At 46.5% G+C, this 14,176-nt stretch overlaps 1 protein-coding gene across 3 annotated transcripts in view; it reads right to left on the minus strand.

Moving 5' to 3' along the window:
• The window catches only part of LOC115583927 (semaphorin-3F-like), a 68,351-nt gene that overhangs the window by 17,020 nt on the left and 37,155 nt on the right, over positions 1-14,176 (minus strand). For 2 of the 3 annotated variants that reach the window (XM_030421182.1, XM_030421180.1), the window contains exons 3-7: positions 5,125-5,285; positions 4,712-4,774; positions 4,120-4,239; positions 2,749-2,838; positions 927-1,020 (exon numbers count right to left, since the gene is read on the minus strand). In XM_030421182.1, coding sequence (XP_030277042.1) covers positions 927-1,020; positions 2,749-2,838; positions 4,120-4,239; positions 4,712-4,774; positions 5,125-5,285 — 528 coding nt within the window. The remainder of the gene's footprint in view (positions 1-926; positions 1,021-2,748; positions 2,839-4,119; positions 4,240-4,711; positions 4,775-5,124; positions 5,286-14,176) is intronic. The other variant, XM_030421183.1, reaches the window with a different exon arrangement.

Here is a 14,176-nt window from a genome sequence, read left to right on the forward strand (position 1 = left end):
GTTGACTGTTTCAGTCTGGTTTACCTGTAAGCACTTTCTTATGGTCAAATGTCATAGTTTTTGTGGGAACAGTCATATTATGTCATTTTGTGAGTCCCTCGGTAGCAGCCTGAGGAGGTAGTGTGGTCGTCCATCGATCTGAGGGTCTGATGTCCGATGTATCCTTGGGCAAGACACTGAACCCCAAAGCGCTTATGGTGGCTCATCGATCAGTGTGTGTGTATGAATGCCCATCACCCCTGAATAGCAGGTGGCGCCTCTCATGTTAGCCCCTGCCACCAGTGTGTGAATGTGTGTATGAACGGGTGAATGCTGACTTGTCTTGGTCAGTAAGTTTTAACAAAACTCCTCATAAATGCATTCCATTTACCATTTATGTCATTGTAGGAGTCATTGGCAGTCGACCTATTAAGTAGTTTGGTATGAGGGCACGTTGGCAAACAACCCTAGGGTCCGTGTAAAAATGGGAATAAATACTTTTCAAATGTTTATGTTAGCACTGAAGCGTTTTCCCAACATGTCCTAAGTGTTTTGATTGGATGCCACTAACTCCCCAGTGAGGTATTCGCATATTAATAGGCACATATTACTGTGTCCATCTCCCCCTAACAAGGGAAAATTCCTTAGCAAATAATAACGATTGGGCTGATCAGACTGAGCAGCTCTCTGTGGGAAATAGAGACAGGATGGAGAGGACACTTGGCCTGACCTTCTTGACTTTTACTTCAATGGCAGATGATAAATACTTTCTGCTACCAACATTTGCCAAGAATATAAATCACGAGCGGCGAGAAGGCCATATAAAGAAACAGGAGATAAAAGATGAAGAATCCATATGGGATGACACTGCCACTGCTGTGGAGACCGCTGGGCCTGACTGTACCCATGCCTATGCCCTTGTGTGACCAAACCCAGATGATACTCACTGATCAAAGCTGACACGCTGTTGAGCTTCGGGTCATAGGAGCACTTTCCCTTCCCAGATTCCACTTTGCCCGGCTCCAAATGGAAGATTTCTTCCTGAAATGGAAAAATCATATGGAGGCGGCAATAAATTCACCGCTCTTCATCTTGTCACTGTGATTCCCTTGTGTAGGGAAAACGAGCCAGCCAATGTGCTCTCTCTGACTCCTGTGGGACATATGCGGCCTGATGGGGGATGAAGTATTAGAATAATGAGCGTGCGTTCATACAGAAAAATACATGCAGGGGAAGCACAGAATTCCTAATCCATCTCAATGCCACTCTACTGCGGAAAACAATGTGTCGTGGGCTGCTTCTTTCGGCATAATAAGCTGCATGCCAAATATCTCTCAACCTCTTGGTGCCTATGGCTGTGCATGCCTACCGCTGACACCTGTAATCCAGCGAAGTGAAAACAAAGCTGGGATGGAGGCTGGATGACTGATGCTCACAGCTCATGGCGTCCCTGCACGCAAGCACTGAAAGGGTGATTGGCAGGAATTTGCGTATGAGAGCGGGGGAAATGAATCAGTGGCATGCAATGACATGTCCTGTAGCTCCGCCCCGCAGACCAGAGCACGGCCAATCCCCGCTTTTCATTCCCAACGGGTGAAGAGATGGAGACATCTCTGTCGTTGTCCATCAGCGCTACAAGCAGTGTGCCAAACACTGGATCATACACGCACCCTTTCGCAATTCCCTACTCATCATTGATTAAAATCACCACTCGTGCAAATAAGTAGGTGCTGGCAGCTCACTCCCAGCCACGCCAGATGCTGACGTGTAAAAAAGGTCACAAACATTTATGTGCACCGGAGGGAACCGTGCCCTGGACATGTTTTTACAACCCCGCAGTAAAATACGACCCTTCAGAAAAAGTTGCAACACATTAAAAAAAGAAAAACTGAACTAGAAAAAAAAAAAAAAACTTGCAACATTTTCAAAGTGTCGCACTTCACCTAAAGTCCTTATGTCCTTCAAAAGTCCCTTTCTGTGTTTCAAAGTGCTTGGAGAGCTCAAACAGTGGAGGCATGTTCAAGTATGCGGCTCTTTTATTTCCTATACTGCACAGCTAGTTGGCTACAGATGGCTGGTGTTTGCTTTGGGCTAACACAGCCTGCTGTGGGAGTGGGTCAGATGCTGACTAGCTCTGCCGCCTCTGTGGGAGCGACTGCACCACATTCCTACAGAAGGTGGAGGGCTCGGTGGGGTGATGGACTGATGGGTGGGACATCCTGCATTGTCCCAGATAAGCAGAATGAATGATTCTGGTATCGGTTGTAAAAATAAATGCTAAATATATGCTAAATAAAAGTGATAAGGCCATGCATCGAACAGCAGTGAAAGCATTTTTAATTAAATTTGCGCCTCGCAAAAGTCAACAGATTTTTTTGGAGCAGCCTGAGAAGCCATTTCCACTTGATAACCCAGCTCTGATGCAAAATATGACATTTAGCACATAGGCAAAGCACAACAAAAAAAGACAATGACTGATGCGAAAGGGTGCTCAGACAATGAGACACACACAAAGGAAGTATGGGTGAAACACGGGACGAACAAAATGACATGAAATTAAATGCAGTTCCACATGACACAAGACTTGAGGATTGTGCACGGACTGGAAAGGATGCATGCCAAATGTTATGGAGATGAACAAACGATGGCCGAATTAAAGATGGTGATGACAAAGAATGTGCTCAGACACAAAGAGAGGGAGCATGCTGCTGGTGACCACGAGCCCAGGGAGTATGCAGGGCTGCGGTGCAGACAGGGCCCACATCGCACCTTTAGTCCGAGGGTCTCGTGCACCGCGCTGGCATCAGCTGCGCGGCTAGCCCTTCCTCTGGCCTGGGCCATCTGCAGATACATGGACGTCTAAAACAGGAGACAGCAACACAGTCTGGATGTTACGCCGCTGAGGAGGAAGGATCCCGAACCTGTCCTGACTTCCAGACACGGTGAGAAACACCCCAAACCAACGCTCAAATGAACAAAGTGTAAGTGCATGAGGAAAATATATGAGTGTGTGCAAGATTGCTAAGGGAATGTGTTCAGCTTTATTTGACCAGATGGCGGAAAAGGCAACAAAAGTTCTCTATCCTGTGGTTGAGTCAATAAAGGCGCTCGCAGCATGCGACATAGATTTCCCTCAAAGCTGCTGCCAAAGCAAAACATTTGGCTACTACAGTTTACAAAAGCTACAACTCCTACTTACAGCACTGGAGAACTTAAGCATATACCCTGCAGTGGTGTAATCAAATGACAATCCATCTGACTGTTGAAGTTATAATGAAAGAACACGTTTCCTGATGTATGTCAACGTACGTGTGTGCATGTGTATCATTTGATGTTTTCAGACTCAGAGTGAACTCCCCGGCCCAGCTGAGAAAGGTGCTCACGGGGGGACGACTCAGACCTGTCGGTTCAGTGTGACGGACAAAAACACAGCCCCCTCATTAATGGACTAGAACTGGAACATTCCACCGGCACCCTATAATGGGAGCTCCCACTTCCAATTACCCAACGTCTCACATGGTGGAGGTTGGCGGGTGGCCTGGACGGATGCATGAAGGGGTGGATGGATAGGTGAGCGAATGGATGGAAGCCCTTCGTTAGTAAAGGGTCGTGTTGGAACTGGATGCAGCGAGGGACTCGTGCAAGCCCTGCTTGCCTAAGCTCTCTGCGGTGTACTGTATGTGCATCTCTAGGGAAAGTCAGATGGGAAATTTACTTTTTATTTGCCCGTGTTTAAAAAGTCCCCCGGCCGTCATTAGGGAACAAGTGTGATATTTAAAGAAGAGTGAGGTGTTAAAGTTGAGTATGGCGAGGTAGTGATGCCTGGTTTGGTTTAGGAAATTCAAGAGGTCCCATTAAATGCTGAGACTAAACAGAGTAGCTTTAACAGCTCGCTGGGGATGACAGCTGTGTGCTGGTGAAGCTGAGCTGGCTGCTTTGCCAGACGCAGCGACACAGCACCGCGAGCAGGCTTAATGATGGAGAAAAATCATCATAAAGGGAACCTAGCGTCAGGTAGATGGAGAGCAGGAACTTGGGTAAGACAAAGGAAAGGGAGAGGCCGAGCTGTGCCATTCATGATGCGGATGGAGAGAGCTGATAGCTGAGTAGATGTACCGAAAGATCATTTTTGACCCTTACCTGAGGCTTGCGTCCACGGTTGACAAAGGTACAGACTGGATTGTAAGCTCCTGTCCCGCAGACGTACAGTTGGGTCCGGTTCCATGGCTCGATCAGGCGGATGAAGTTTGCACATTCCTCCTGGAGACACAAAGACCAGAGTCAATTAAACTGCAACTAATGAAAAGCCAGTCATAGCCTTATTTTACTGGTACCCCTCCTGCAGATTTACCGAAAGTGACAAAAAAGAAACCAATAAAGCTGCCCTTCTACATGAATATATTCAGACAATATATCAAACTGTCAGCCGGTGGTGTTGTGGCTGGCAGAGAGGAGGGAGGTGAGACTGACTGAGATTCTTTAGTCCAGTTCATTCCTGTCTCCTTGGCCAGACAGAAGGGAACCATCGCTTTTACTGGGCCAAGTCCGAACTCCACAGGTGAGTGGCTTTTATACAGGTTCCCCGCATTAAAACCAATGTGCACAATGGAGACAGCTGTACACTTTTGATTCTGCGCATTTGAAAAACTACATCAGCCTATCAAGTCGACGGAAATCACCTCTGCTGAACAACCCTGCCGAGGTTCTGAGCGCTGTCAACAGGCGTACTTACATTGGCGTCCTTCCCACTCACAAGGCACTCCATCCTTCTTCGCTCGGACACTGGCCAGTGGATCTACCAGGGGGGAACAGAGGACATTATATAGTTACAATCCAACCCGTTATACATCACTGGCATTTATGAGATTTCTGGGCTAAAATTGCAAAAGGGATATCCACCCAGCCTAATATTAGTCCGGTTGGGATTGTCATAACCCAATTACAGGGTTTTTAATGACCCAACGCTCGGAAAACTGCACTCCAACAAAAACTAGATGGGAGCTAACCAAAATGGCTGCTCCTTGGGCAATAGAGCAGAATATTTTGCCCTGGGGGGCAGCTGTTGTACCACTGAAGGCGCTTGCTTCATCGCAGTGTAACAGCCCATTAGAGGGGCCACAGTTCGGGGCATGGGAATTATCTTACAATATGCGGGTCCTTGTTGATGTCATGGAGGTCCAGGGACAGGATGTGGTCCTTGCTGCCGACGTACATGCGGTCATGGTCCTCGTCCATACGCAGGATCCTGTAGTCGGTCGTGTTGAGGATGTAGGCGAAGTGATGAGCGGTGCCGGTGGATCTCAGCTCTGTTTGGGGACAGAGATATGTCCATTAATGACAGCTGTGGTGCACATGCACATTTTCACACAGACACACACACACACATGCATGCACAACTGACACATTCCTCGTGCCACTCCTGCATACCCGTGTGGAGTTATCTGATGGTTTTCCACCAACACTGCTGTAACTTAACACTGCACATTAGACACAAGTGCTACTGAGAGACTGTCACACTGTGTTGACGGCTTAATACCACCTGAGTGGATCAGAAGATCTAGAAAGCCTCTCATCATGGGCGGTGTGTGACTTCCAGTCCGAAGTCAGAAAAGACAAATAACGTTGACTGTTATATGATGATAGCTACAAGCTCTCGCCCATATGCATGCAGGACTCCAGACTAAATTGCACAATGGTGCAGATTTTTCACTAAGATGCATCTACCAAAAACTTCTTAACACATTGTGTAAATTATTTTCTACAGGAATAAAGGAACAAATGCTGTTTTTTTCTTAATTCTATAGAAATTCTAATAAAAAAACAACAAAATTGGGATACCCATAACAGTTCAAAAAATAAACTCAATTTACTCAATTTCAGGCACACCGCTGCAACCGATGAAAATGTTGAGATGCACTTGACAGATTTTTGGGCGTATGTGCAACAAAAACAGTCACACCCTGACATGACAGGGCAAGGTGGGTAAATTGATTAAAAGAAGACATGATATTCAGATTTTCAGGTTCATAATTTTATTAACTACTAGAAAAGGTTTATATGATTTAGTGCTAAAAAAATGATTAGTTGCAACACTTCTAACAACAGCAGAGCATCTTTGCTAAATACATTCTTATGTGCTAAACTAGCTGCTAGGCATAAGTTATGCAAATGTGTGACATGTTGATGTCACAAGGTCACAGAATTAAAGGCTGGACAACTGACGAGGCGTTTCAGGAGCAGTGTTTTCTGTGGGAGAGAGGAACGTCTTTGACCCTTTCGACTTTCAGGATCTTTTACATGCACCAGAACATAGAGTATAAAACACTAAAGGAAGGGAAGAAAAAGAACGTGACAGGTCTCCTCTAAGGTAGGTTTAAACTACTCTATCCTTGGTCGGACACAAGGTCAGAGGAGTGTGCGCCTCTGCTAGCACAATGCAGTCGACATGTCCTCTCATGTCAGGAGTAACCCAATCTTCCTCCAGCTCTGCGTTGGAGTGTTTGTTTGATATGTTCTTCTTGGTTCAGCAACCGCGTGCAGGCAGGCCAGAGAGGCCGCAGCAGAAGGCCCCATGCCACGCCATAGCCAAACACACTCCTCCACGATCTATAGGAGGAGGGTGGCATTCACATATTGTTGGACAAACACAGGGGTTTCACTCAAACAGCAGGAAAGTCCCGTTTCACTGTTTGGCTTTATTCTACAAGCAGCAGACCACAGAAAGCTGAAACAGGCAACCACACTTTGAGGTTACCCTGAGTTCTTTAGTGTTGACTTAGCAGCCAAAGATGTGGTGGAGGGAAACCAGAGGGTAAACTGTCAAATACAGTTAGCTTTGTTTGACTGTTTACAAATGACATATCAGACAGAGGTGTGCCAGTATATAGTAAAAGGAAGGAAGTGTGAAATGTAGTCGACGTGGGGAGTCAGACATTTAAAGCAACAACCCAGACTTATAAAAATAAGAAGCATTTCAGGATCCGAAACTGTTTCGGGCGGTTGAAATGTGGCTCTATGTGCAAAGTCGTGTTCAGTGTGTTTGAAGTTACCAAGAAGCATTCCTGTGAAGCTGTTAGGTGGTTGTGCGGAAGACGTCTGGACACCGAAGCATGCAAAGACATCAACATGTCCTCCATCGGGCCTTAAAATAAACACCAACTACAGACCTTTGGAGACAGACTCCCTATGGAATCTGATATTACCAGTCTTTCCAGCCAGATCTAAATTTAAAACGGGGTTACGTCAATAAGCAAAGATTAATAGCATTAGATTGGCTATATTTGTACAGTTTGATTTAATAACTGTGCCCACCAGAGGAATGTTTACAGGCCAGCAGAGTGACTGACAGCTGTCAGGGCCCGCGGCAGAGGAGCTGCAACATGTGGTCAGACCCTCTGATTATTTGTGTTGGAGACTTAAGTTGAATGATGAGTCCCCATACACTCTGCCTATGTGTGTGTGTCTGTGTGCGTGCGTGTGGGCAACAGACCGGCAAATTGTGCACACACACACACACACGCGCACACACACACACACACACACATTCCGAGGGCCAATCGTAGCCCTTCCTGTGGCAGGTTGTCAGCGACTCCTCAGTGTGTGTTTGCTGTCAGAGAGTAGCTGGATGGGACCATCTGTCAGCTGAGGAGGGATTGTGAACTGTGCATAGTAACAACACACAGAGCCACAGATCAAGAAACAAACACATGTGTAACCTAATCTCATAATCGTATGATAATGCAAGGGGCAGCCCGGTGTGAACGAACTCCGCAGCACGTCCAATTTCCACATCACAGCAAAAACACGTAACGAACTCTGAGGGAATATCCTCGCTCACACCTCATCCTCCATATCTAATTGTAATGTAGACAACGCCGCAGAGCGCTACGCCTGTTAGATGTCAGTGTTGTTGGAGAAATCCAACCCCTCAGAAAGCCCTGGTCTTTTATTATGAAGGAATGAATCAGGGCTTAAGTATGCTTCGAGGGACAGTTCAAATGTATGCTTTTCCTCTAATACGTGGTGCTATTTATCCATCTCGAGTCTTTTAGTGTGATTTGCCACGATTTGGAGACATCAGCCGTAGAGATGTCTGACTTACCTCCACTCAGCTTGTGGTGCTCAAAGTGGCAAAAAAAAGATGACTAGAGGCTTTTGCTGGTGACAGCGCAGGAAGTAAATATTAATGACGTACTCCTCGGACGCACAGAAAATGTGCATCAACGCACGGATGAGAGGCTAGCTAACAGTAAGCAAGACAGCCAACGTTAAGGCTAAGCCAGGGAGGGCACTGTCAATGTTTACATCTCGCAATGTCATGTGCATGAGCCTCACAAATTCTTTTGCCGCTTTGAGCACCACATGCCAAGTGCCATTTAGTTCCATTATATTTGATATAAGGCAATCATCTCTATAGCCAAAACCTCCCAAATTACATACACAGATAAATAGCACTACAGGTGGGATACAAAAATATGCATTTTTGATTTTAAATGTGCCTTTAAATAATGTATATTTAGAGATAATGATGGTCATGCTGAAGCGTAAATGTCGACGGGCCTGCTTATGCCATAAAATGTGAGTTTCAGAGTTTATAAAAGGAAGAAAGGGGAAGAAAACTGGTACAAAAAGTGTGAAGTCATTCTCACTATTCTGTCAGCCAATTTACTCCCAAAGTCAAGCCTCGCCTCAGGCAGGGCCACACGGCATTGTGCTCCTATGAAATGTTGATCAAGGACGTATAATGGCAGCAGACTGAGCTCGGCCGCTGCACTGCTCCGGAGGTCAGGCCGCCTGTTGAAACAAGCCCAGCAGGTCCCCGGACTGAGGCCGGTGCCAGGCAAACACCCAGTCACAATCAGCTTTGGAGAGGCATGCAGAGAGACAGCGGCGCTGTGTGCCAGATCGACTGATGCCGAGGAGCGGCTCTTGTGGCGCCTCCACTGAAAGGATGAAGAGGAATTTGTAGGATTATGTGTTCGAGGCATGTTTTCCCCCCCCTGCTTTTATAACAGATTTGAAGTTTCATGGACATAACATTTGCAAAAATATAAGAGATCCCCGATCTATTCCGCCAGTCACATATCACTGAGCTCAGATATATTCCACTGCATGCTCAGTCCACTGCCTCCCCTGCAACACACAACTACCCTCTCAGAGATTACAACTGGAACAGGAAAGGCTGAACTACTGTGTTCTTTGTCAGCCGCATTAAGGCATGACAGCATTTTCCGCACACGCAGACTTATCCTGGAGATTTAGAGGCTGGGAGCAGCGTACGAGTGTGTCTATTAGAGCCAGATAAACTCTCAAAGTAGCCCATTACTGCGTGTACGGTTTAGGTTCACTCTGGGGGGTCTGCACACACACAGCGGGCGCTTTGTTTCAGGCAACGCACCACTTCCCCCCGAGGAATGGCAATGGCTCTATTAGAGGTGAAAGTAAGCCAGTGAGGGAACCTGATCCTCGTACTCGATGTCTCTGCCTTTACTCTCACTCATTCACAGACTTTTTTTTTTTTTGAGCTAGTACCCCTGCACTTACATGCAAATAAGAAGAGGTCAGGCATTTTTTTTCTTCTCATTTTCAGTCTTAGTAGCGCGCATGTAGTCGTACACAGAGAGTTAAGTGATTACACAGGAGGGAGCCCATGCGTCTCCAGCGAGAGTCAATCCGGTCAGCTCTCCTCAGTCTGCTGAACACAGACAATCCTCTCCTCTCTCCCTGCATGTCAAGGTGCTGCTGGCTGACACAGCCCGCTGCAGGTTCCCACAACTCAACACTCCGCTCGGGCCGTAAGAGAGGTTCCTTCCTGCCCGTGTTTGTGAGAACATGGCGCCGAGTAAGACGAGTCCTGATCGCACTCTGGCTTAATGTCAGCGTCAGAGCCAACTGGGTCCAATCGTGACCCATGGGTTGGAAAGCAGTGCATAGCTTGACCAGCCACAGCAGTAACATGCTGCGCACATACTGATGTAACTGTATTACAATCTATAAATTATGTCATAAGGGACATGTTTCCTTACAATTACGTTGTTTTTTAAGGTAGAATTAGCTGTTAAATGTCTGTACTTCTATTTAAGAGAGATTTAAAATGCAGGACTTTAGCTCATAGTGTTCTATATTGTGGTACCGGTACTTTCACTTCAGGAAACGATCTGAGTACTTCTTCCACTGACAGTTGTTTTCAGTTTTGTGTCCGTTGGTCACCTGGAATCAACAGCATGACCTTCCCTGAGGAAAATAGGATAGCAAATCAATCCCGCTGATTAATGTGCCGAGACATTTATCAATAACATTCCAGAGAAGTTTTCAAAGTGGAATATAGCCACGAGCCAGAACACTGGGGTTTTGGTCCACTGCAACATGAGATCTGTACTATTGATTATCATGTCTTTCTTTTTTTCCCCCCTTTTTTTCAATGAAATGCATGCTGTTGAGTTTTAATGACATGGCTGTTTCCATCCATCATCTTTGCATAGTCTTTGCAGGGCCGTGGAGGGGCTGGAGTCAGTCCCAGTTTTTTATTCAATGCTAAAGTCAAGTTCTTGGCACACAACTCAGCGATTACCCAACGTTTATGATTAAAAACACTTATTCTCAGCGCTCATGTTAATACTGACTGATGTTCTTTGGCTTACATGCATACACACATGTACAGATGCTTCCAGGGAATTCCCCCAAGACTCCCCTGCAAACTCAAAGCCCTTTAAAAAGCTATCTGTCCTTACGCACACCATCACTACCTGCGCCGCCTCGGACCGCTCCGAGCCTGGCGTTCTGAGGTCGCTTCTTTCATCTCTCTGCCTGCACGAACAACTGCGAAATCTCAACACCGATATGTTCTCTGCATGAGAGAAAGAAACGGGGAAGTCTATCCAGTAGCACTGAAGCTGGGCCAATGCTGAAACCAGGAGCCAAACAGTGAGAAGTACACAGATGGTTTATTTCATTTATTGGCTAATATACTTTTATTGCATTCATTAGATTTATTTTCCGAGATTGAAAACAGGTTGCTGTGACCGAGTACCTGAGTACCACATAAACTCTGCAACGGTGTCTTCCTTTGCGGATATTAGCGTCACACATGCATGTTTGCAGACTTTCTTGCTAAAACCGCAGCAGCACTGGAGCGGGCCGGCACAATGCAGAGGTTGTACTGGGAAGTATTGGATGCGACCCACCATATGATTACAACCCTTACTCAGACTGTTATAAATATGAATGTATTTTTGTCAGCCTGCCTGGTTAAATGAGGTATAGAAGCTCAGAGGAGAAGGACATGCCTCACTGTCAGACTGAGCCAGCCCTCCTCCTCCTCCTCCTCCTCCTCCTCGGAGAATACTTGGCTGCTGACGGTGATCTCGGGGGCTGCAGGCCTGCATGTTATAGCATATCTCTCCATCTTAAATTAATAGCCAACGGGCCGAGTTTGCTTTGGAAATATGTTTGGACAGGAAAAGTTCACTGGCACGCCGCGCACTCTCAGGATCGCATCTCCAGAAATAAGAAAGCTCAGCGGCTAACGCTGTCTTCTGTGAAACGATTTCCCACCACACTGTCACACGAGGGGAAGTAGGGAGGCTGGATTTGACCGATCATGTTCGGCTGTTCGCGCATCCTAATACTCTGCCGGTAACATCAGAACTTCCTTTGCGTTGAGGAACGGTCACTGCGTGCACCGCTTTGAGTGTGACAAACAATACACACTCCAAACTTTCCTGGCAAAATCACAAGAAACATCGGGGAGGCGATTGGATCGCGGAAAACTCCGGACTTTGTGTTTAAAACAAAACATCAAGGACAGAGGGAGAATTAAGAGGGGGGGTAGATACACGTCCTGCCACTTGACAGCGCGGCAACGTGACACTCATGTGTGTCCCACCCCGCTGCATATTTCTCTGCTCTCAAATTGGGTAAATTAAAAGTGCAGGCTGCTGCCAATGACAGTGCAGAGCATGTTGCCGCTTGAAGCCTGCAGAGAGCTACTGAAGGTGAGGAGGATGGGGGATGGTGAAGGCAAGAGACAAAAAGTTTGCGGCCTTTTGCTTTGACACCGAACAGGAAGGGAGCGATGAGCAATGCGGAGCGAAGTGTGTGTAGCAATCACCTGCTCAATTCACAGGTCTGTGGTTTTCCCTCGTGGAGCGCGTGGCTGATAATTAGAAACTGCAGCCACCGCATCTTCTGTCCAACGATCACAGGGGAGCATTAAATCCGCGACACGCACGCTATGATCTATCCTGCTGAACGCTAAATTGAAAAGTCTCGCGTTAAATAAGGTGTAATTCAGTCTGAGGTTGTGCAAGAAAATGACAGAAATACCCCTTCAGCCCCCCGGCGCATCGTAAACAAGCTGCGCTACCTGAGCGCCGTCCTGAGGCAGTTTCCAACCCGTCAGAAAGAGGTGTGTTAGTTCACACACACACACACACACACACACCGGAGAGGCAGGAGTGATAATTGGGGTGTTTAAGAGGGGGCGGGAGAGGTGGCATGCTCTCACACATCAAAGGCAGCTACTTGTCAGGAACCCTGGCCAAATGTTTTGAATGCTGTCAATGCAGACGGGGGGAAGACTCCAGTCAAAACAGTCTGATCACTCCTCAGAGCGAGCACTTCATTTAGACGGCAGTGATGGAGCTCTGCACAGAATAACAGTCAAATTGGAAAATTGCGAGGTTGCCTGGTTGGCAGTTGGGTCCGCTTTTAACGAGGAGCGGTAATGAGTTGAGACGCCACGGGCGACAGTGGCGCAGGTTTAGGAGACCTGTATTACCTTATGGAAGACTTTATTAATTTAGTGTTAGTCAGAGGAATATTCAGCGAGTGTCTGCTGCCATGTACCTGCATAGAGGTGCATTTGTTCTCTTGACTACAGCTTGGATTGTTTGTTGATGTTCGGGGTTCAGCCACTTTGGTTCATTAGCTAATATTCAGCAGGTCAGAAAAAAAAAATGCATGAAATACTTTTTTGCAACAGAGCGAATCCAAAACACATCCACAAGTACGACACGTACAGCCGGGACTCCAGTGAGACAGGAGAAAACACTACAGTCTAAACACAACGTTTACATTTCTTCTTTTTAGAGTTTATCAAGCACTTTAAACATCAGCACTTAAATTTTTTAAAACTATAATGGTTGTAGCAATTTCTTAATCTCATTGTCTATTAAGAAATATCTTAACCTTTATTCCTGCGTAACATCATTCACATGAATCAAAATGAAATCTAACATTGGGTGCATCTGAATTTTGTGCTGGTGCCCCTGAAGGAAGAGGTTACGTCATTCAGTCCTCATCGTACCGTAACATGTTTCACCAGAATTCTTCTCCTTACTCATTAGAGACATGCCCGTCGCTCTCTGCCGAGAATAATTTGGGCTTGCGCATGGTGACTTGCTGTGTGGTTTGTTTAACAGTTAGGTGTAAATGAATAAGCACCTTCCTGCGAAGTGTCCCAAAGCCGTTAAAAGCACAAAAATAGTATCAGCCTGTACACCGGCTTTTCTTTGTGCATCGTGGAAAATTGGATTTTTCACTGTGAGTACAGTTTGTTGTTTATTCTACACTGAGGCCGCAACTAACTACCGTTGTCATTGTCAACAAGAGTTGATTGTTGAGTTTGGGTTAAAGTACATCCAGAGGTGCCCCCCTGGTGCCCCCATGTTGGTATAAATGCTGTGAAACTGCCCTCTTGGATGCCCCTATGGTAGGTAAAACATGATAAAGTGCCCTCTAGGTTGCACTTCTAGTGCCCTTTCTGCACGCTGGTGCCCTTTTAATTTTGTTTTGCCCCTGCCCTTCAAACTTTCTGAGTCCGCCAATGTTTGCCTACAACCCAACGACATTCAGTTTACAGCCACAGAGAGAAACATTCACTCATAAGAAGCTGAAAAGCTCAGCCCAGAGAAGAAGTCCCACATTTTACAGACTTTGCATAGTTCGGGTGGAGTTGGCTTGAATCCAGACGCCTCTATCTGAGAGCTGCTGTTCTCTCTCTTATCTCAATCTTGCAAAACTTTCTCACACTGATTTCCTGTTTTCTCTGCTGGATGAGGAAGCGCCTAATATAGGGGCGATCGCTGAGCTCACACTCATCAAGATGGAGATTAAAGCGGCCTCTCCTCTGCACGGACAAGCATGCGGCCGCTGGAAGGCCCGAGCCAGCACCTGCGCGGCTATCTTGTTAGCGCAG

The sequence above is a fragment of the Sparus aurata genome, chromosome 6 (assembly GCF_900880675.1).
Source record: "Sparus aurata chromosome 6, fSpaAur1.1, whole genome shotgun sequence".
Lineage (NCBI taxonomy): Eukaryota > Metazoa > Chordata > Actinopteri > Spariformes > Sparidae > Sparus > Sparus aurata.